Source organism: Puma concolor, chromosome C1 (genome assembly GCF_028749965.1).
Source record: "Puma concolor isolate L17-30 chromosome C1, mPumCon1.1.hap2, whole genome shotgun sequence".
Lineage (NCBI taxonomy): Eukaryota > Metazoa > Chordata > Mammalia > Carnivora > Felidae > Puma > Puma concolor.
Genome location: NC_141674.1, coordinates 189,212,980 through 189,234,346, shown reverse-complemented (window position 1 = coordinate 189,234,346; position 21,367 = coordinate 189,212,980). Strand labels below are relative to the sequence as shown.

The 21,367-nt window shown below is 38.1% G+C and overlaps 1 protein-coding gene across 4 annotated transcripts in view; it reads right to left on the bottom strand.

Annotated features, from left to right (window-relative positions):
* The window catches only part of CDK15 (cyclin dependent kinase 15), an 84,509-nt gene that overhangs the window by 35,864 nt on the left and 27,278 nt on the right, over positions 1–21,367 (bottom strand). For all 4 annotated transcript variants that reach the window (XM_086719287.1, XM_086719289.1, XM_086719288.1 and 1 more), the window contains exons 8-10: positions 21,035–21,155; positions 6,985–7,078; positions 2,196–2,259 (exon numbers count right to left, since the gene is read on the bottom strand). In XM_086719287.1, the coding sequence (XP_086575413.1) occupies positions 2,196–2,259; positions 6,985–7,078; positions 21,035–21,155 (279 nt within the window). The remainder of the gene's footprint in view (positions 1–2,195; positions 2,260–6,984; positions 7,079–21,034; positions 21,156–21,367) is intronic.

The following is a 21,367-nucleotide window of genomic DNA, read 5'->3' as shown; positions in this document are numbered from 1 at the left end:
CATAAATAAAAAATTGCACATTACTTTGAAATGACAGCAAAATGAAAAATGCAACATATTTCTTGCTGTTTTATTGGGAGCCAGTTATCTTATTTAGTACAGAATCTGGCAGGGAAGCATTTTGAACAAGTTTCTATCATTATTGTTCTCACCAAGGCATTCTGTGTTAAGGATCACTGCTTATTTGCCTGAACCAACCTGAAACCCAAACGTTTGAAGTTTGGAGGAATAGCATATGCTCACCATGGCAGCTTAGTACTGACATCATCTAAATGGTTTTCTATAACCCATTTGTGACCCTAAACTTCTTATTGCATCCATGGTAGGAAGGAAGCTGAGGGTTTCCATTTTTACCTGCAGAGGAGACTGGGTAGGGAGAGGTATAGGCAGGGTGGGAAAATAGAACCAGGTTCTCCTAGAAACCATGGCAACTGGAGATAGAACCATTGCAGACTGGACCATGGTCTCTACAAGCAGCCTGTTCTTTTTCTATTTCAGACCAAAAGGACCAGGCATTATTCTAAACCTTATGGCCAGAGTGGCATTTTTCTCAGGTGCTAAACTCAAGCAAAATAGTTAGAAATGGTAAACTATTTGTAAATGACCCTAAGGCCATTTAGCAATGCATATGATTATTCATAAGGCAGCTGAAATGACTTTACAGTTAGTCTTTCACTTGCTGTAGGGCTTTTATAACCCTGGTCAGTTCAAGATGCCTGATTCCCTAGGAATAGTTTGAGTGTAAGTATTATATGATGGAGAAAAGAAGAAAAAAAAATCCCCTGCCTCGTATGTCTTTTGTTAGCCTCCATTTTTTTTTACAAAAATTTTTAAACGTTTATTATTATTTTTGAAGGGGGGAGGGGCAGAGAGCGAGGGAGACACTGAAGCAGGCTCCAGGCTCTGAGTTGTCAGCACAGAGCCCAACATGGGCCTTGAACCCACAAGTGGTGAGATCATGACCTGAGCTGAAGTCGGACTCTTAACCAACTGAGCTACCCAGGTGCCCCTGTTATGCTCCTTAATTGCTTTTTAATTTTTTTTCTTTTTACTTCTTTTTTTTAAAAATTATAATTTATTATCAAATTGGCTAACATAAGTGTGTAAAGTGTGCTCTTGGTTTTTGGGGTAGATTCCCGTGGCTCATCGCTTACATACAACACCCAGTGCTCATCCCAGTCCCCTCCTCAAGTGTCCTCCTCAATGCCCTTCACCCATTTTCCCCTTTCCCCCACCCCTTAATTGCTTTTTTAAACTTCCTACAATTTATTGATTTCATGACACCCTTTTAGGATAATCCCATACCAAAGTTAGTAATGACAACAATTTGGAGAAAGTCCATATTTAGTGATGGGTCACTATAAGAACATAAAGACTAGAGAATCTGACTTGAGCCATAATCATGCCAATCTTGTCTTTATCTGTACATATCTACCTCCCCTTTAATCCTGCCAGCAAGAGTTCAACTTTGTTGTAGCCATTACTTGCTTTCCCAGCCTCTGATATAATCCTTTATCCTATAGCTCATTGCTTGTCTCCTTCCTTCAGTGTCAACATCCTTGAATGACTACTGGGTAATCTGATCTCTCTGGCATGGCCTTGGGACCATTTCTCAAAGACTTCCCCCAAAGGCAACACTTCCAACACTTCCAAATCCATTCCCAGGAGCCAGTCTTGGAGGACCAAATGAATGATGAGAATGACTAAGTGTTAGGCCCAGAGACAATGGAGAAACTCTTGTGTAAACTAGAAACATCTTACCTGGCCAGTCCTTGGCCTAATGAGACTCTACCTCCCCTCTGTTATATTAGCTTTCTTTTAATACTCTATGAGGTACAAGAACCTAACGAATAAAGTCAATAATAGTCATGGGGCTCAAAAATGAGACCATCTTTTGAGTTCTTTTGAGTCATTGGATATTTGGAAATGGATGTGGAATCCACAGCAACAGTCATTCCAAATTCTTATGCAGCTTGCTACTTGTGTTGTATAGAGTTGGAGAACTGATCTAACCTCAACTACTATTTCAGTGTCCTTCTCATAAAGGGATTAGCAGGGAATATAGGAATCTAAAAATTCATCTAGACCCATCTTTACTGTTGAGTTAACAATAAAAGAAGGCTACCCTATCTGTGTGGCAAATGTTTTCACATTGCTAATTCTCAGAGCATTCGAGAAACTCAAATCAATATTACCTGGATTGTAGTTAGGTAGCTTGGAAACTCCAGGCCAGGTATCCTCTGTAGGGACTCCTAACACCTATATAAAGCCAAAGAAAGACAAAGAAAGGTGAGGCAGGAGATGTGAAAGATCAAGGGGGAATAGGGAAGAATTTGTTACATATGTCACATTATGCCAGCTGATGTACAGGAAAGAAACTTGAGTGCCCACCATTTGCAGTTTTGTGGGCAAAACTGTAGTGTCTTCTTAAGGTCTTGTGATGGTCAATTTTATGTGCCAACTTGGCTGGGCAAAGGGAGGCCCAGTAGCTAGTAAAATATTATTTTGGGGTGTATCTAAGAAGGTGTTTGTGGAAGAAATTAGTATTTGTTTTTTTTTAAATGTTTATTTATTTTTGAAAGAGAGAGAGAGAGAGCAGGGGAGGGGCAGAGAGAGAGGGAGACACAGAATATGAAACAGGCTCTAGCTGTCAGCACAGAGCCCAATGCAGGGCTTGAACTCACCTACTGTAAGATCATGACCTGAGCCGAAGTCAGATGCTTAAACGACTGAGCCACCCCGGTGCTCCAAGAAATTAATATTTGAATCAGCAGAGTAAAGAAATATGCCCTCTCCAATGTGAGCAGACATCACCCAATTGGTTGAGGGCCCATATAAAATGGCAGAGGAAGGGCAAATTCTCTCTCTCTTTTCTTGAGCTGGGGCATCCATCTTCTCCTGCCCTCAGACATCTGAGCTACTGGTTCTCTGACCTTCAGACTCTGGAACTTACACCAGCATCCCCTCAGTTCTCAGTCCTTTGGCGTCAGACTGAATTATACTGCCAGCTTTCCTGGTTCTCCAACTTGCAGATGGCATATCTCAGCCATAATCATACGAGCTGATTCCCATAATAAAGGATTCTTATGTATCTCTGTACATCCCATTGGTTCTGTTTCTTGGGAGAACATGAATACAGGTCCTGAGCCTGTGTCCTCACTAACTCACTTGTTCTTATTCTGAGGCAGATCATACAGCCTTGCTTAAAGTCATATTCTCATCACTATCTATTGCATGGTCACTATATAGCAGGATGCTATTTTGGGAGTTGGGAATATAAAGAGGCAGGAATGACTGTCCTTTTGCCTTCCATTAGATGAAAAAAATACACCCCCCACAACAAAAGACACTTAGCCTGAATTATGCCTCAGCATGAGCATTCAGCTGTTTCCCATGTGCTCAAATTAAAAAGGATTCGGATTACTGACCTTTAGGCAGTGGAATGTTGGCTAAAAATGATCCCAAACCTAACTCTAGTCCTTTCTACCAAATTCATCTCACCTTGTTTTCTTGGTGGCCTGGCACCTTGGAATGTGGTATTTGACTTTTAACCGGTGGGTTGTAAAAGTAACAACATCACTTGAAAAAGAGCTCACTTATGCCTTGGATTACCAAATCGAAGCCCCAGTTTTACTTAATATGAAAATAAAAGTGTTTTGGCATACAAAGTCAAACACTTCAGATTTTGGGTAGTGCTTTTACTGTGAGTTGTTTTGTGGGCATCATTTTACCATTATTTTACCTTCACCTTAAAAGCCCTATGTCGGTTATATCTGGGAGCTAAAATAACATTGTTTCTGCAAAATATTAGTGAAGTATCAGTAGCTCTCGCTACACCACTACCCAATATAACTCTTCTTAGAAGCATATCTCAGCATAACTCTTTTTAGAAGCATCTCTCATAGAAAGAATCTAATAAATCCATTTGCAAAATGCTAGATATAGATACCAGCCCAATTGATGGCAGGAAGTCAACTGCCCAACAGTGACTAATAATGATCAATGAAGAATCCAGAATCTTAATGTCTACCAGCTTGCTGATTAGGACTCTGGCTGAGAGGTGCATTTTGTGCTGCCGGCTAAGACTGTCCTCAAACAAAAGACACTGAAGTGCTATTTTCCCTCATACAATAAAAAAATCATGCCACCCAGGAAAATCTTTCTTTGATCCATTCCCTAAACAAACTGAAAAGCTACTGAGAGGATTATAGGCTTTTCCTATCAACCACTCTGAGCCTGAGGGAACACTAAGAATCCTGGAATCCATTTTGAAAAATCAACTGGACTAATTCTTCTTTTGTGGGAGACGGCCAGAGGATGGGAAGCTGATTCTTCTTTTCTAACCTACCATCTTATATATTTGCACAGATGTGCATGTAAACAAGTGATTCGCAGGCACCCATACCGGTGGCTGGCAAAGCACAATGAAAAGAACGCAAAGACAATGAAGAAAAAGCAACAAAGGCAATCAATAGTGACCACATCCATATTTTCTCTAAGGTGACAGTTACTAGAATTATTGGTTACTTTGTATTATGTTTAATTAAAGCCAACAAAGTGGATACCAAACAATTTTTAATATTATACTAAAAACTTTAAGCTTGAGATTTTTGAAGTTTAAAAATTCAATCTCCTACATTTAGAAATTTGATGCTCGGGTTCTATTTGAAAGTTACTGAATTCGTTTTCACTTGAGAAAATTACTAAATCTCCGCTTCGCTGTCTGGGAAACTGAAACCCAAAAATTGTTGATTTATTCCCTCCCTGAAGGCTCTTAAAAGGCAGCCAGTGAGTGCTATGTTTGAAATCATAGTGGGCTGCACAGGGCGGTTTTCTGCCTTTGTTCGAATGGAAACTGAACACATTTTGATTAGTGGACTTAAAGTCTGCATAGTTTATTTTATTCTGATTTTAGAACTGTATCTGGGATCATTTGCTAAAAACACTTATTACAAGAATTAGATTTCTAAAAAGTTGATCAGAAAGAGGTGACAGCTATTCAGATGAACACACACACACACACACACACACACACACACACACACAGGCATTTTAGAAAGACGGCAAAATAAAGATTCAGAATTTCTCATTTTGTTTTCATTCCTAAGAATGAGAGTGAGATCTCAGGAAAATGTAAGAGATATTGTGGTTAAAGATTAGGAGAGTAGAATGGACCCATTGCTTTCATTTTTTATTTGTTTGTTTATTTTATTTTGGAGAGAGCATGAACAGGGGAGAGGAGCAGAGAGAGAGAGAGAGAGAACTTAATCAGGCTCCACACTCAGTACAGAGCCCAGTGCAGGGCTCAATCCCATGACCTTGAGATCATAACCTAAGCCAAAATCAAGAGTCAGATGCCCAAATGACTGAGCCACCCAGGCACCCCAGACCTATTACTTTCAAAGAGCCAACTCCTACATCCAATATCACGGAACCTGAAAGAGCTTTCCTATTTTCATCCATGTAGACCACGTTTAGTGAAACACTAATTCAGGGGCTGTTTGTAATGTTTAAGTTTCTAACCTCCTTGAACTGTAGTAGTATATAAGACAGCACACTGCCGAATGTGGGGACTTGTTCTCATTTTGTCCTCAGAGTGTGGAACGGTGACTGTGATAACAAAACTGTGTCTCTACCTCAAAATTGTAAAGCAGTTCAAGAGGAGACAAATTTCCTCACTTACACACAAAAACCCCACTCTGGCAATATCTCTCAAGAAACTCATTATCAGAGGCCGTTAGCAAGAATGCTCCAGATGCCTGCTTGAAGCAAGCAAACTTGAAAGGGAGCAGGATCCGGGATAACAACAGTGTAGTTTAAAGCACTTTGACACACACTACAACATGGATGAACCTTTAGAATATAAGTGAAATATGGGGCACCTGGGTGGCTCAGTTGGCTAGGTGTCCAACTTTATCTCGGGTCATGATCTCATGAGCTTGTGAGTTCAAGCCCTGCATTGGGCTCTATGCTATCACTGTAGAACCTGTCTACTGCTTCGGGTCCTGTCTCCCTCTCTGTCTGCCCCTCCCCAGCTCGTGCTTTCTCTTTGTCTCAAAAACAAATTTAAAATAAGTAAACAAATAAATAAATAAAAGTGGAATAAGCCAGACAAATACTGTATGATTCCACTAATAGGAGATACCCAGGATAGGCAAATTCCTAAAGACAGCAAGTTGAAGAGAGCTTACCAGGGGCCAGAAGGCAGGAAGATGGGGAATTAATGTTTAATGGGTACAGAACTTCTATTTCAGGTGATGAAAAACTTTTGGAACTGAATGGTGGTGATGGATGCACAGCATGAATGTACTTAATGAATCATATACCTAAAAATGGTTAGATGGTAAATGGTATGTATATTTTACCACAGTGAAAAAAAATCACCAAAAAAAGAGAGAAACATATATGGATGACTATACTATGTGGCATACAAACTACAAGAGACAAAAGAGTGAAGTGCATTGTGGTGCAAATGAAGTTGGATAAATAATAAGGAAAGAAATGGAACCACACACAGCCAAGCACTTCACACCTTAGGAATTAGGTTTTGGAAGAGCACAATAAATAGTATACTTCTCTCACCCTAACACGGTAAGTCTTTGTTTTATCAGGGTTCTGTGGATATTTAGTGTCTCATCTTCTGTTGACAACGACCCAGGGCCAAATATATGGTAGAATTAGAGCTGACGGTGGCAAGGCAGGGATGTGCCTAAATAGCCACAGCAGCAATTGTCCCGGGAAGTTGAGAAAATAATGAGAGCGAGCAGGTGGATTCAGGGGCTGCTACAAGACAACAGGGAGTTTCCTGACCATGTCTTCGTTCCCCAGGTGCTTACACCTGTAGTAAATTCTACAGTTTCCACAGCCTTAATATGCGGCATAATATCTCAAAGCAGATGGACTACTTCACTGTCTCTAAAACAAATTTGGTTCAAAGTTTGAATTGCAGATATTTCTTCTTCCTAAGAGGAATTCTTCTCTTACCTCCCAGATCTTCTCCAGTTGTTCAAGGATGTTGGAAACCCCAGGAAACAAAGGTTGGCCCTGGAACATTTCAATAAAGATGCAGCCTGCACCCCTAGCAAAGGAAACAAGAGTCAGTCTGACACTTTTAAGGAAACCATACATGTGAAACTGAACTACTAGTATTTCTCCACCCAGTAAATATTTTGGAGAGTTAAACAGGGGACATATGCTATTAAAAGTCTTGGTAAAGAGAAAAGAAAAAGAAAAAGAACAGCCTGCAGCTTTTCATTAAAATGGTATGCAACCAGCATTTAGGAACACAGTATGGATAACAAACATTTCAACTCATTCAAGTTCATTATCCATCTTATGAGACGAGGGGAAAGTACAGAATCTCCAAATTGACTGCTTTTTTTCACAGAATCTAAAATGCTATTTTTGTAAGAGGCACCATTAATATAGGTAATGATTAAGAAAAAAAGAACAAAAACAAAAAACGCTGCAAGTTGAACCACGACACAATCAGAATGTTTCTTTCATAGCTATTGCAAGGGCTATTATAAACTTCGAGAGATTATTTTACCATGTATTATACTCGTACATGCAAAAAATGGAACAGTAAGAAAAATAAATTGGTTTGGGTACTCCTAAAACTTTGTTACATTCAGCATTTGACTCAGACTCTTTGATGTCTGTTTTTATCCATGGGATCATCCTCTATATCAGGAGTTTGATGATGCAGCATTTCTTAAAATAATCCATAAGAAAACTAAGAGTCATTGGTGCTGGGCTCCTAAGCTGACCTTGCGATTACATAGAGTTAACCTACTTTTGGCTCCTTCTGAAAAAATGTTGCTAACCATGTCTGATTCACTCCCTTTCCACCACCATTTGGTTCCTAGTTAAAAATAAGGGGGAAAAAAAGCTCTCCTGTCTGCAAGACTTTCTTCCAAGTCACTGACACTCATTCTGCAACTTTTGATGCTGACATTTGATGTTCACACATGTGCAATGGTAGCTGTGGCCATAACTGCAGCCTGGCTGATGTCTTTGGTAAGACGCTACTGATTATAAGGTACATCCTGATTTAGCAGAAATTGTGCATCTCAAAATAGATGAAATAGGGTGAAATATAAAATTTATTTCCCATGTAGTCAAATTGGAGGGTAATTGCTGAGGGACAGTAAGGGGTAAGATTTATTTTGCTAATAATACACATTTTTATTCATATAAGTCTTTTGAGAGATAAAAATGGTTCAGGTGACTGATTATAGTGATTATCCTCATGGTCCTAGCCTTCGACTCCAAATTTCCTTTCACTGTAACACATAATCTTGCACACTCCCTTAATCACCTTGACATTTTCTTATGTGGCATGATAAAGAAGGACAGTTAAGTAAAACATTTTGTTATAGATCATCATATTATTAAAAATTTATTATCAAGTTCATTTTAAATATGGTCTTTAATATTATTCATATGTATTTATTACATATGATAAATTTTTATTTTTTCCATCTGACTGCAGACACATGCAATTTATTCAGTTTAAATTGATTGTGTTGGAGAAAGCAGATTTCTTGGTAAACAAGTTTAAGAATAATTTTTATCTTGTGTCTAGTTTGAGGGAAGAATTTATATTAAAAAGAAAATTGAAATGTTATTGTATTTTATCATGTCAAAAAAGACAAAAACAGTTTCCATGACCTAATATTTGGTTTGCATTTAAAATAATCAACTGGGTAAATTTTAGAATTTTGTACATATATACATAAAAGATATCACTTTATTGGCAATTTTAAAAAGCCAATTGGGTATACCAACTACTATATTTACTTTTTAATGATTTTTCATGTGCAAGAGACATCTTGATATGTGATACAAGAATTTTGATCAGACAAATGTAACTTAAGAATTTGGTGAATACAGTTCATGAGTTTGAGCCCCACATGGGGCTCCATGTTGACAGGATAGAGCCTGCTTGGGATTCTCTCTCCCCCTCTCTCTCTGCTCCTCCCCCCATGTGTGCATGCTCCCTCTCTCTCTCTGAAAATAAATAAATAAAATAAACTTAGAAAAAAAGAATCTAGGAATAGTATCTTGAGGTGAATTTTTAGAATTATTGCCATTTTAAAGCTCCTCATCAGGTTGCATTTTAGAATCTATGGGTGTTTTTGTTTTTGTTCTTTTTTTTTTTTTTTTTTTTGCTTTTAGGAAAGGTGGAGGAAAATAAAAGTAGTAGAAAACTATCAAATGGTCAAAAACCATCCTGATTGCTAGCAATCGTCAATTATAAGATAAGCCAACTAGGAAACTGAGTTGGTGAATGCCATCAAATGGTCTCCAGCCACCGCCCATGACGGTTCTCTATATGTGCTTGAAAGGTCTCAAACCATTTCATTTTGAAATGAAAAAATGTGTGTGTGTGTGTGTGTGTGTGTGTGTGTGTGTGTGTGTGTAAAATATATGTAATTGTATATTAATTGATATAAAATAGAAATGGAAATACACTGGTTTTTGAAGACTTGTGCTAACTGTCCATCCAGTACCCTAATACCTTCTACAAAATTTTTTTTTAATGTTTATTTAGGTTTTTTTTTTTAACATTTATTTATTTTTGAGAGATAGAACACAAGCAGGGGAGGGGCAGAGAAAGGGGGAGACATAGAATCCAAAGCAGGCTCCAGGCTCTGAGCTGTCAGCACAGAACCTGACACGGGACTCAAACCCACAAACCCACAAACCCACAAACCCACAAACCCACAAACCCACAAACCCACAACCCGTGAGATCATGACCTAAGCCAAAGTTGGACGCTCAACCAACTGAGCTACCCAGGCGCCCTTATTTAGTTTTGAGAGAGAGACAGACAGTCAGAGAGACAGAGTGTGAGCCGGGGAGGAGCAGAGATGGAGGGAGACACAGAATCCAAAGCAGACTCCAGGCTCCAAGCTGTCAGCACAGGGTCCAATGTGGGGTTCGAACTCCGGAATGGTGAGATCATGACCTGAGCCGAATTCGGATGCTTAACCTGAGCCACCCAGGTGCCCCTTCTAATACCTTCTAGAAACACCAGGGGCTCACAAGCCACTAGAAGACCTGATGGCATTTTAAACAAGGTTCAAAACCATAGTCATTACCAGGTTTAAACCTGTAGTCCACTTTTTCCCTCCTTTCCAAAGGTTTTCATTGCTTGGAAAAAAACCTTGTTTTTTCATACTGGTGGCTGTAGGGAACCAAGAAGGAAGTTCTTTTGTTACTTCTGTCCTTTGTGTCCTTTGTCTTTAGTGTCCTCTGTCTTCTACTCCACTAGGACAGTGTACAAAATTGTGTAAAATATTGGACAAAGCTGGACATTAAGGCCATTATGCAAGTAGTACAAAGTAACACAAGGTGTTTGTGTTATAGAATAATATGCTAATATTTGGTTGAAATTCTCCATTTGCATTTGTATGGTTGGTGCCTTACTGGCATTTTCTTGAGTCCTTCTTTTTAAGCTTCACCTAGCAGTAGATTAAAACCTTTCTAACCTAACAAATATATAGAGTCTAAGGCTACTTATTCATATTTTTAATATTTATACATATATATAGAGACAGTGCTCACGTGCAGGTGCCCATGTGCCTACTTAGGACACTTGTAAGACAAACAAAATTCCTAAATCAATTATATTTCAGTACCTGGAATATCCACAAGTACCATAAATATCAATGCATTGGTAAGAAAATGAATCTGTGCACCTTAAGTTTGAAAAACGGAAGATGCTTTCTAGGTGTAAGCATTGTTCTTTAAAAACTATACAATTCATCATCCTATTTATTTTCAGTTGTTTTTCAGAGCTATTGTATTTTTTAATTTGCTTTGTAAACAAGTTGTGTGACTATCATCTATTTTGTCCACCCCTAGTCTAGCCTTAGGCAAACATTTAAAATATTCTGAACATTTAGGTCCAGATAAGAAACCAGCTCCTATTTCCTTTTTCTTCTCTGTTTTGTTCTTAAATCTTCATTCCTGTGCCTCTTCTTACCTCTTCTTCTTACCCTTCCTATCTTCAGGCTTCTCAGAGGATTTCTGCTCTGTGGAGATACACTCGGGGCAGCCCATGTAGATGAAGGGGAACTTCCTATGCTTGGAAAAACCTGATGACATCAACCAGTGAATCCTTCCAGAAAGGAGAGATGCACTGAGTCATTTTATTGCTCCAACTGTGGTTCTTCAGTCAAATGAGAGGAAACAGCTTCCAGGTTTTCTGCTTTTTCTGGCTGTCTTCCTAACTTTTTCTCTATTCTGAGCATGAACAAATTCTTCCATAAGAGAGGAAAAGATTCTTCAAATTCCTTAGGCAATCTCTGGGGAAATCAACCATCTCAGGAGTTTTAGGTTTTTCAGAGGTGTAAGGAGCATACAAAAATGTTGTTGGGAGAAATGAATCAGTATTTCATTTTTCGCTGTTGAAATTAGTTCAGAATAACAGAATGTGTGACAGTGACATGACATTTCCATTTGCTTTTCCCTGGGCCACTCTTTATATTTGGAAGTTTGCAGCAGGAAATCTGCAATCCCTCAGACAGGAACAACTTTTCATAGTCCTAAAACCAGCAGCTGCCTGAAGTCAGTTTTGAATAGAACACTTTGTGTGCCAAAATCAATCTTTCTTTAAAATCAGTTTACCATAACATGGATGAACCTTGAAAAATTATGCTAAGTGAAATAAACCAGACCCAGAAGGAAAATATTGTATGATTGCACTTATATGAGGTACCTAGAAGAGTCAGATTCATGGAGACAGAAAGTAGAATAGTGGTTCCCAGTGGCTGGGGGAAGGGAGTAATAGGTAGTCTTTGTTTAATGGGCACAGAGTTTTAGTTTGGGATGATGAAAAAAATTTTCAAGGTGGATAATGGTGATGGTTACACAGCAATGTGAGTGTACTCAATGCAAATGAATTGCACATTTTAAAATGGTTAAAATGGTAAATTTTACATTGTATGTATTTTAACATAAGACAAAAAAGTAAACAAAAACAAAATAGTGTAATTACCCTAAAACATTAAGTTTTCTCATCAAAGTTGCTAATAGAATCTTTTAAGGTCTGAAAAAGTGGCAGAAAGAAAAAAGAGACAATGTTGGGAGACTAGAGAGCATTGGTTGTAAGGGTTGAGAATAACCAATATGTCCTATTTTTTCCATAATCTAACTTTTTTCCCTGGGCCCCCCCTGCTGACTCTGCTGCCACCAGGGCTCACTGTGAATGAGGCTCTGGCACTCTGTGTTATAATTAGTTTTTTTAAGACAAAGGCTCTAATACTTGCCCACTGCCTCCAAAAATGCACTCAGTTTATACCCTATGGGGTTTCATGACCTAGCACAATAGGATTTTTCCTCCTTTTCTTCCTTTGTCAATTGGAAATCTCCTCCCTACTCACTTCCCCTTTTACCACTCTGAAAAGAACCAAAAAATGGGTGAAAAGGAATCTCAGTGTAAACACTCAATATCTAACAATTATGCAGAGAGTGAACAAATAATAGTAAACTCAATGGAAGATGTCTGTTGTTCTATTTTTATATTACTTTTTGAGTTTTACTGGGCAAACAATGATAATAATGTAATGAATAAGAGTAATGACAATAATTTTAACTATAATTGAATTTCAACTTTGTGTTATTATTATTCATGGTTAAATTCATGAAACATTTATCAATGAAATGTTAAAAACATGCATTTTTGTATATGCAGTAAAAAGGTAAGGGATATGTAGCTGAAGACAGACTTAGGGGCACCTGGGTGGCTCAGTCAGTTAAGTGTCTGACTCTTAATTTCAGCTCAGGTCATGATCTTCAGGTTTGTGAGTTTGAACCCTGTGTCAGGCTCTGCGCTGATGATACAGAGCCTGCTTGGGATTCTCTCTCTACCTCTCTCTCTCTGCCACTCCCCTGCTTTCTCTCTGTCTCTTTCAAAATAAATAAATAAACGTTTAAAAAAAAAGACAGACTTAAAGAACCGGTGGGTGAGCCGAGGCAACTATCCAGGATGCAGCACAGAAATTTACAGAGACAGGAAATATGAAAGAGAGGATAAGAGCTATGGATAATAGAAAGACATGTTCTGGTAATCTTTCATTGGAGTTCTAGAAAGAGAGAAGGGAAGAGAGGGAACATTCAAAGAGGAAATGACCAACTAAAGACACGATTCATAACCAGAGGAAGCACAATATATACCAAGCAGTGTAAGTAAAAAGAAACCCACACCACACACCTTAAAGTGAAAACTCTATAATAATAAAGGCAAAAATATATATATTTAAAATGTCTAGATAAAATGAGAGATCACTTATAAAAGAATGACAAGAGGTCTGAAAGCAAACTTCACAATTAGGCTAAAAGCAAACTTCACAACAGCAACAATGGAAGACAAAGCAGGGGGATGGTATCCTCAAAGTTCTGAGAAAAAATAAGCATCAGTCTAGAATTGCATCCCTAGCAAGTCTACTTTTCAACAATTAGAGTTTATCTTAAGACACAGAAACAGATTTGCCACTGATTAGCCTACGATAAAGAAAATTCTAGAAGATTTACTTTAAAAGAAAGGAAAATAATGGGAATGCAAACTGCTGCAGCCACTCTGGAAAACTGCATGGGGGTTCCTCAAAAAATTAAAAATAGAACTACCCTGGGGCGCCTGGGTGGCTCAGTTGGTTAGGTGGTCAACTTCAGCTCAGGTCTTGATCTCATAGTCTGTGAGTTTGAGTCCCCCCTTGGGCTCTGCGCTGACAGCTCAGAGCCTGGAGCCTGCTTCGGATTCTCCCTCTCTCTGCCCCTCCCCTACTTGTGCTCTGTCTTGCTGTGTCTCTCAGAAATAAATGCTAAAAAAAAATTTTTTTTTAAATAATAGAACTACCCTATGACCCAGCAATTGCACTACTAGGTATTTATCCAAAGGTTACAAGAGTGCTGTTTCATAGGGGAACATGCATCCCAATGTTTACAGCAGTGCTATCAACAATAGCCAAAGTATGGAGAAAGCCTAAATGTCCAATGACTGATGAATGGATAAAGAAGATGTGATACACACACACACACAATGGAATATTAGCAATCAAAAAGAATGATATCTTGCCATTTGCAACAATGTGGTTGGAACTAGAATGTAATTGCTAAGCAAAATAAATCAGTCAGAGAAAGACAAATATCATATGACTTCACTCATATGTGGAATTTAAGATACAAAACAGATGAACATAAATGAAGGGAAGCAAAAATAATGTAAAAACAGGGAAGGAGACAAGCCATAACAGACTCTTAAATACAGAACAAGCTGAGGGTTGCTGGAGGGGTTTTGGGTGGGGGGAGGGGCTAAATGGGCAAGGGGAGTTAAGGAGGACACTTGTTGGGATGAGCACTGGGTGTTATTTGTAAGTGATAAATCACTAAATTCTATTCCTGAAATCATAATTACACTATATGTTAACTAACTTAGATGTAAATTTAAAAAAAATAATAAAAATTAAAAAACAAAGTGAATTTAAAAATGAAATTAAAAAAAAGGAAAGGAAATTATTCCTAAAGTAAGATTTTTTAAAAAAGATTTTATTTTTAAGTAATCTCTATACCCAGTGTGGGGCTTGAACCCACAACCCTGAGATCAAGGGTTGCATGCTTTTCCAACTGAGCCAGCTAGGAATCTCCCAAAAGTAAGATCTAAAATGCATAAAGGAATAATGAACAGTTTTAAATTTATTTGCACTTAGTGAAAATAGCTTTAAAGTACATAAAGCAGAAATGAACAGAATTATGATAAATCAACAATACAGTCAACAATTTCAACACACCTTTGATTGATAAGTGAAACAGACAAAAATGATATAAAGAAGATTTGGATAATGCAATTAACCCTGGATTTTTGAACATATGTAAAAACCTGTACCCAACAATTCAGAAATCTGCATTCTTCTCAAACGTGTGAAATATTTGCAAACACCGATCACATACTAGATTAGTGCTACTTACACTATCTCTGGTGAAACACCAGGTTTTTCTCAATTTGGGGGGTGATTTTTAATTTTGAAATAATTTTAAACTAAAAAAGTGGCAAGCGTAGTAGAAGGAACTCTCTTCAAACAGATTCACCAATTGCCAAAGTTTTGCCTTTCATTTTTTTTCTCTATTTTTTCTGAAGCAGTAGAGTAAGTTACAGATCAAATTCTTCACCCCTAAATACTTCACATTTTCTAAGAACAAAAGCATTCTCTTACATAACAGCAGTGCAATTATCAAAATCAGAAAATTTAACAGTGGCCCAATACTACTATCTAATCCACAGTCCATATTTAAATTTCACTTTTTGTCTGAGTCCTGTTCTTTAGCTCCATTTCCTCCAGGATCCAATGTAGAACCATGCATTGCATTGTTGGCATATCCCCTTAGTTTCTTTAATCTGAAACAATTCCTCAGTCTTTCTTTGCCTTTTAAATCCTTGACCTAGTAGGGGGATCAAAATATGCCACCCCAAAATATGTCACTCTGGTATAAAGATTATGTTGAGCTGAAGGCAATTGAGTAAAAGCAAACATAGGATGAGCTTTCCACCTCCCCCTATCTGCCTGAAAATGGGGCATAAATTCCCCTTGTGAGGATTTTATCCCACAATTTACAGCCCTTAAAGAGTCCAGAAACCCCTTTCTTTTGTCTTATCACTTCCCTACAAATTTATCATTCTTTGTCAGAATGGGATAAAAGCCTCTGAGCCTAGCTGCCTCTTTGGGCATTTTCTCTTCTTTCTATAAAGCCCCCTCCTCTATGCCACATAAAACTTTTAACATCAAATAAAATTTATATGCTTTTCTCCCATTAATCAACCATTAACCTGTTGTCAATTTGCGGGTTCATCCACAGACTCTAAAAGGACACAGGGAAATTTTCCCTCCCCTACAACCCTTTAAAAAAGTACAGGCCAGTTATGTTGCTGAATGTCCCTCAAATGGAGTTTATCAGTTGTTTCCTCATCATTTGATTCAGGTTGTGATTTTTTGCAGGAAAACCTCATAAGTGATATTGTATCCTTCTCAGTGCCTCATATCAAGAGGCCCACAGTGTCAGTCAGTGCCATGATTGATGATATTAACTCTAATCACTTGGTGAAAGTGGTATCTGCCAAGTTTTTTTCTTTTCTATAAAGTTACTATTTTCTTTCCTTTGTAACTGATAAGTAATTTGTGGAGATGTACTCTGAGACTATGAAAAGTTTTTATTCCTAATCAAACTTTCTGTTCTAGTTTAGCATTGTTAATTCTCGTTTGAACCAATCACTACCGTATTGCAAAATAGTGATTTTCTAAGTCCATCATTTCTTCTCCAGTTATTAGTTGGCATTCTACTATAAGGAGATGCTTCCTTTCTTATCCAGTTAGCTAGCTATCTTTAGTATGGACTTACACATTCTTATTTTATTCAGTGGCTTATAATCCATTACCTACATCATTTACTTTGATTATAAATCAAATTCTACTCAAATTGTACATCTTTGGCCAGTAGGCATTTCTTCAAGTTGCTTCCCCTGTCATTTTGACATATTCCCCCCATTTTTTGACCACTTTGTAAAAAAATGTTCTGGCCCAATAACATGTTTCTGGCTCATCTTATACTTTCCTTGCCCCAGCCTTAGAATTGACCAGTTCTCCAAAAAGTCTTAGTTCTTTTTAGTAGGGAATGGTATCAGGAAATCAAGATCTGAGTGGCAGACCAACACTTCTATAAAATACAAAAATTAATTTCTTTTTTTTTTTAATTTTTTTTTCAACGTTTATTTATTTTTTTGGGACAGAGAGAGACAGAGCATGAACGGGGGAGGGGCAGAGAGAGAGGGAGACACAGAATCGGAAACAGGCTCCAGGCTCTGAGCCATCAGCCCAGAGCCTGACGCGGGGCTCGAACTCACGGACCGCGAGATCGTGACCTGGCTAAAGTCGGACGCTTATCCGACTGCGCCACCCAGGCGCCCCAAAAATTAATTTCTTAAATAATGCACCTAGAAGAATCAAATGCAAATCTTCTCTGAGGAAACCTACCTCATTCAAGGCCTCAAAAAAAAAAATCCCACAAATGAAATTCCAAGGTAAATTAGCATATCACTGTCAAAAATAACTAAATATGCAGGGGAAAAAGATACCATATGCAAGAACCAAAAGAAACAATAAACAATAGAAATAGACTTAAGGATCTTTGCTCTGGATATGTAAAAGCTTAGAGAGAAAATAATAAAACTACTAAAAGGCACTAAAGACAAACCAAACAGGTGAAGAAATACCCCATGTTTAAAAATTGGAAAACAATATTACAAGGGTGTTAATTATTCTCAGAGAGTTCTATAATTTCAATGCAATTCCAGTGAAAATCCCACTAGGATTTTTCATGAAACTTGAAACACTAATCTAAAATATATATGAAAAATCAAAGGGGAAAATAGCTAAGACTCTCCTGAGGAAGACGAAATAGGTGGGGACACTTGTCTTACCAGATATCAAATATTATAAAGCTATAGAAATTAATACAGTGGCACATTGGTCCTGAGACAGAGACACCAACCCCTGACCCCAGTGGAACAGAAAAGAGAGCCCAGACATAGACCTCTGCGTTCATGGTATATGAGAGATTGGCTATGGCAGATCACAGAAGAAAATGGGTGAGACAACTGGTTAGCACAGACAAAAGTCAATTTCCAATATATTAAAGATTTAAAATGAAAGGACAAACTTTACAACTTATAAATTTATTTTTTTAAGTTTATTTATTTTGAGAGAGAGAAAGAGAGAGTGCACACGGTGCAGAGAGACAGGGAGAGAGAGAGAATTGCAAGCAGGCTCTGCAGTGTCAGCACGGAGCCTGACATGGGGCTTAAACTCACGAACCGTAAGATAATGACCTGAGCTGAAACCAAGAGTTGCATGCTTAACCGACTGAGCCACCCAGGTGCCCCAGCAACTTTTTAAAGAATGTATTAGAAAATATCATTCTGACCTCAAGGAGAGAAGGATTTTTTTTAAACAAGAAACAAAAGGGCTAACCAAAAATAGAAGACTGATAAGGTCAACAATATTAAAATTAAGAACTTTTATTCAAAAAGACAACCTAAGGGTATGAAAACATAAGCCACAACTGGGGAGACTTCTTGCAACATCCCTGATAAAAGATTAATATTCAGAATAGAAGAACACCTATAAAGAAAGAAAGAAAGAAAGAAAGAAAGAAAGAAACAGAGGAAGAAATAAGGAAAGAAAAGAAAAGGAGAAAGGAAGGAAGAAAGGGAGGGAGGAACAGAGTGGGACAGAGACAGAGAGACCAAAAGAAAATAAGCAAAAGTCACAAGTAAGTATTTCATAAACAAGAAATACAAATGGCAAATAATCCATGAAAAGGTGTCCAACCTCATTAGTAATTAGGAAAATGCAAATTTAGATCACAACATACCATACTACCTGCTTGATTATAAAGTTGGTACAGATGTGGATAAGGGGCTATAATACACTGCTCAAATGTAAATTGTTAGAACTACTTTGGAAAATAATTCAGCACTATTTCCAGGAGTTGAACATTCATATATCCTATGACACAGGAAATCTACTAAGTAAGTACTTTAGAGAAATCCTTAAATATAAGTACTAAGTATATTCATAACAGCAAAAGCAAACAAAACACAGAAAAACAAACTAAATAATTGAAATGTTCATCGGTAGGGAATAAGGCATAGCTACATAGATCAACATGTATGAATCTTACAAACATCTTGAGTGGAAAAAAGCAAGCACAGAAGGCTAAAAACAATATAATACTGGGGGGCTTTGCACTGACAGTGTGAAGCCTGCTTGGGATTCTCTGTCTCCACCCCCACCCCCCACCCCCCGCCCCTCTCTCGCACACGCATGCTCTCTCTCAAAAATAAATAAACATTTTAAAAAACCCAATATAATACAATTTTTACAAAAACTCAAACGCAGGTAAAGTAAAACAATATCTTTAGGACATTATCAAAAATGCAAATATTATTTTTGAAAGGGGTAAGGGAATGGTGACAAGAAAAAAATTCAAGTTAGGAGCCCATCTGGTGGAGGGACAGGTTGATGGGAGAGGGGCACAGGTAAATGTGGCAGTATGTTCTAGTTGTTACATTGGGAGTGGATGCACAAAGCTCACTTTATTATGCTTCTTAATCTACATTGGGTTCCTCAGTCTTGACACTGTTGATATTTGGGGCTGGATAAACCTTTGTTGTGATATTTAGTAGCATCCCAGGCCCTTCCCGCTAGATGCCTATAGCACCCGCCTCCCAGCTGTGACAATAAAAACTGTCTCCAGACATTGTCAAATGTCCCTGGGGAGTAAAATTGGCCCTGGTCAAGAATCACTGATGTATATATATGATACATTTTTTGAATGTTTTAAATGTTCCATAATAAAACAAAGTTTAGAAGTGATGAATAGAAGTTTCAGTTTGTCTGTGAAGCACAACTAGGAAGTAATCATTACGCGCTGAGAAAGCCAGAGCCTGCACAGGCCTTTGAAGTGACAGTGCAGAGCAGTGAGAGCTGACAGTTTCAGGAGGATTTTGACTAGCTGGTGATATTTCTAGAAATGGTACCAGGTATTGGGAAATCAATGACTCCAGAGACACTGGAGGAATATTTCTGCAACCTTTCTCAATTCTTTTGGAAATCCAAAAGCTTAGTTTAGCCTTTTTAGAATACTGTTTAATTAAAAAAAATTTTTTTTTACATTTATTTATTTTTGAGAGACAGAGCACAAGTGAGGGAGGGGCAGAGAGAGAATGAGACAGAATCTGAAGCAGGCTCCAGGCTCTGAGCTGTCAGCACAGAGCCCGACATGGGGCTTGAACCCAAAAACCGTGAGATCATGACCCAAGCCGAAGTTGGATGCCTAACCGACTGAGCCACCCAGCTGCCCCAATACTGTTTAATTTTTAAAAAATCTATTATTGATTTTTTTTAAAACAAGGCTTTTTGTTTATAGAAGACCTCCTAAGGAACTGAAGGATGTCCATACATTTTGTTAACTTTGAGGGGATGGCTATGATTGCAAAGTCACCACACATTTAACTGTGGCCCCCAGATGACCGAGATATTAGCAGAAATAAGATCTGATAACATACCACTGCTGTTGTAGGATGATGAGTGATCCCACAGTCACTATTGCACTCCATTAATCTAAGAGCCTCCCCAGTGATGTGGTTCTACTTGGAAATGCTTATCTGATTCTTATACTTATACTATAGCCCCATTTAACCCCTCATGGAAAGAGTTTATTACCTTCATTTTAAAAATGGGGAAACACAGGGGCACCTGGGTGGCTCAGTCAGTTAAGCGTCTGACTCTTAATTTCAGCTCAGGTCATGATCTCACGGTTAGTGGGTTCGAGCCCCATGTTGGGCTTTACACTGATAGCACTGAGCCTGCTTCAGATTCTCTCTCTCTCCCTCTCTCTCTGCCCCTCCCTGCTCACTCTCTCTCTCTCTCTCAAAAATGAATAAACATTAAAAAAATTTTTTTGATGGAGAAACAGACACAGAGAAGATACGTGAGTTTTCAAGATAACATAATCCAGAATAATTAATAGAACTGGCATGAAAATTGGGTCTGCTCAATCATGGTCCGTGTGCCTTTTTCTCTAAGCTCTGAACTGTACTTGGACATGTGTGAGCATTAGTGTGCAGATGTGTGTATGTGTTTGTGTATCTGTGGTTGGGGAGCATGAGTGTGTGTTTCTCTGAGGACAAGGGGGAAAGACAAAAGACTTAAGAGAAGAGCTAGGAGGAGAGTTATCCAATTCAGAATATGCCTTGGGCAAGATCTCTCTGAGTCTCAATTTCTTTAACTATAAAAATTCACAGAATAATTGCAAAAGTCAAATGAGATACATATTTGAAAGCACTTTATGTTTCTGTATATAAACATGATTGTCATTATTAACATTATTACTTAAAATGCAATTCAGATTATAAAGCAGTTCTAATGGGTAAAATAACTCACATTTTCTTCATTTTATTGACACTATTTCTTACCATATGTCCAGTTCAGAGGAATATTCAGTGGCTCCCAGCAAGGCATCAGGAGGGCGGTACCAGAGGGTCACAACTTCTGAAGAGTATGTCTGGCTGGGAATAGACTTTGCCCGAGCAAGACCTGGCCAAAGAGGAAAAGCACAGACCTCACTGTCCTAGGACTTCCTGGAGAGCCAGCAAGAGATGCATGCTACCAGGAGTTAATAACTGGCAGAGTAAGCAACATTAAAAAAAATAATACACAAAATCTGGGTGCTTTTAATAGTTACTCAGTTATCTTGACCCTTGCATACATCTTCATCAAGTGAATTTCTGAAATTTTGGCCTACTTGC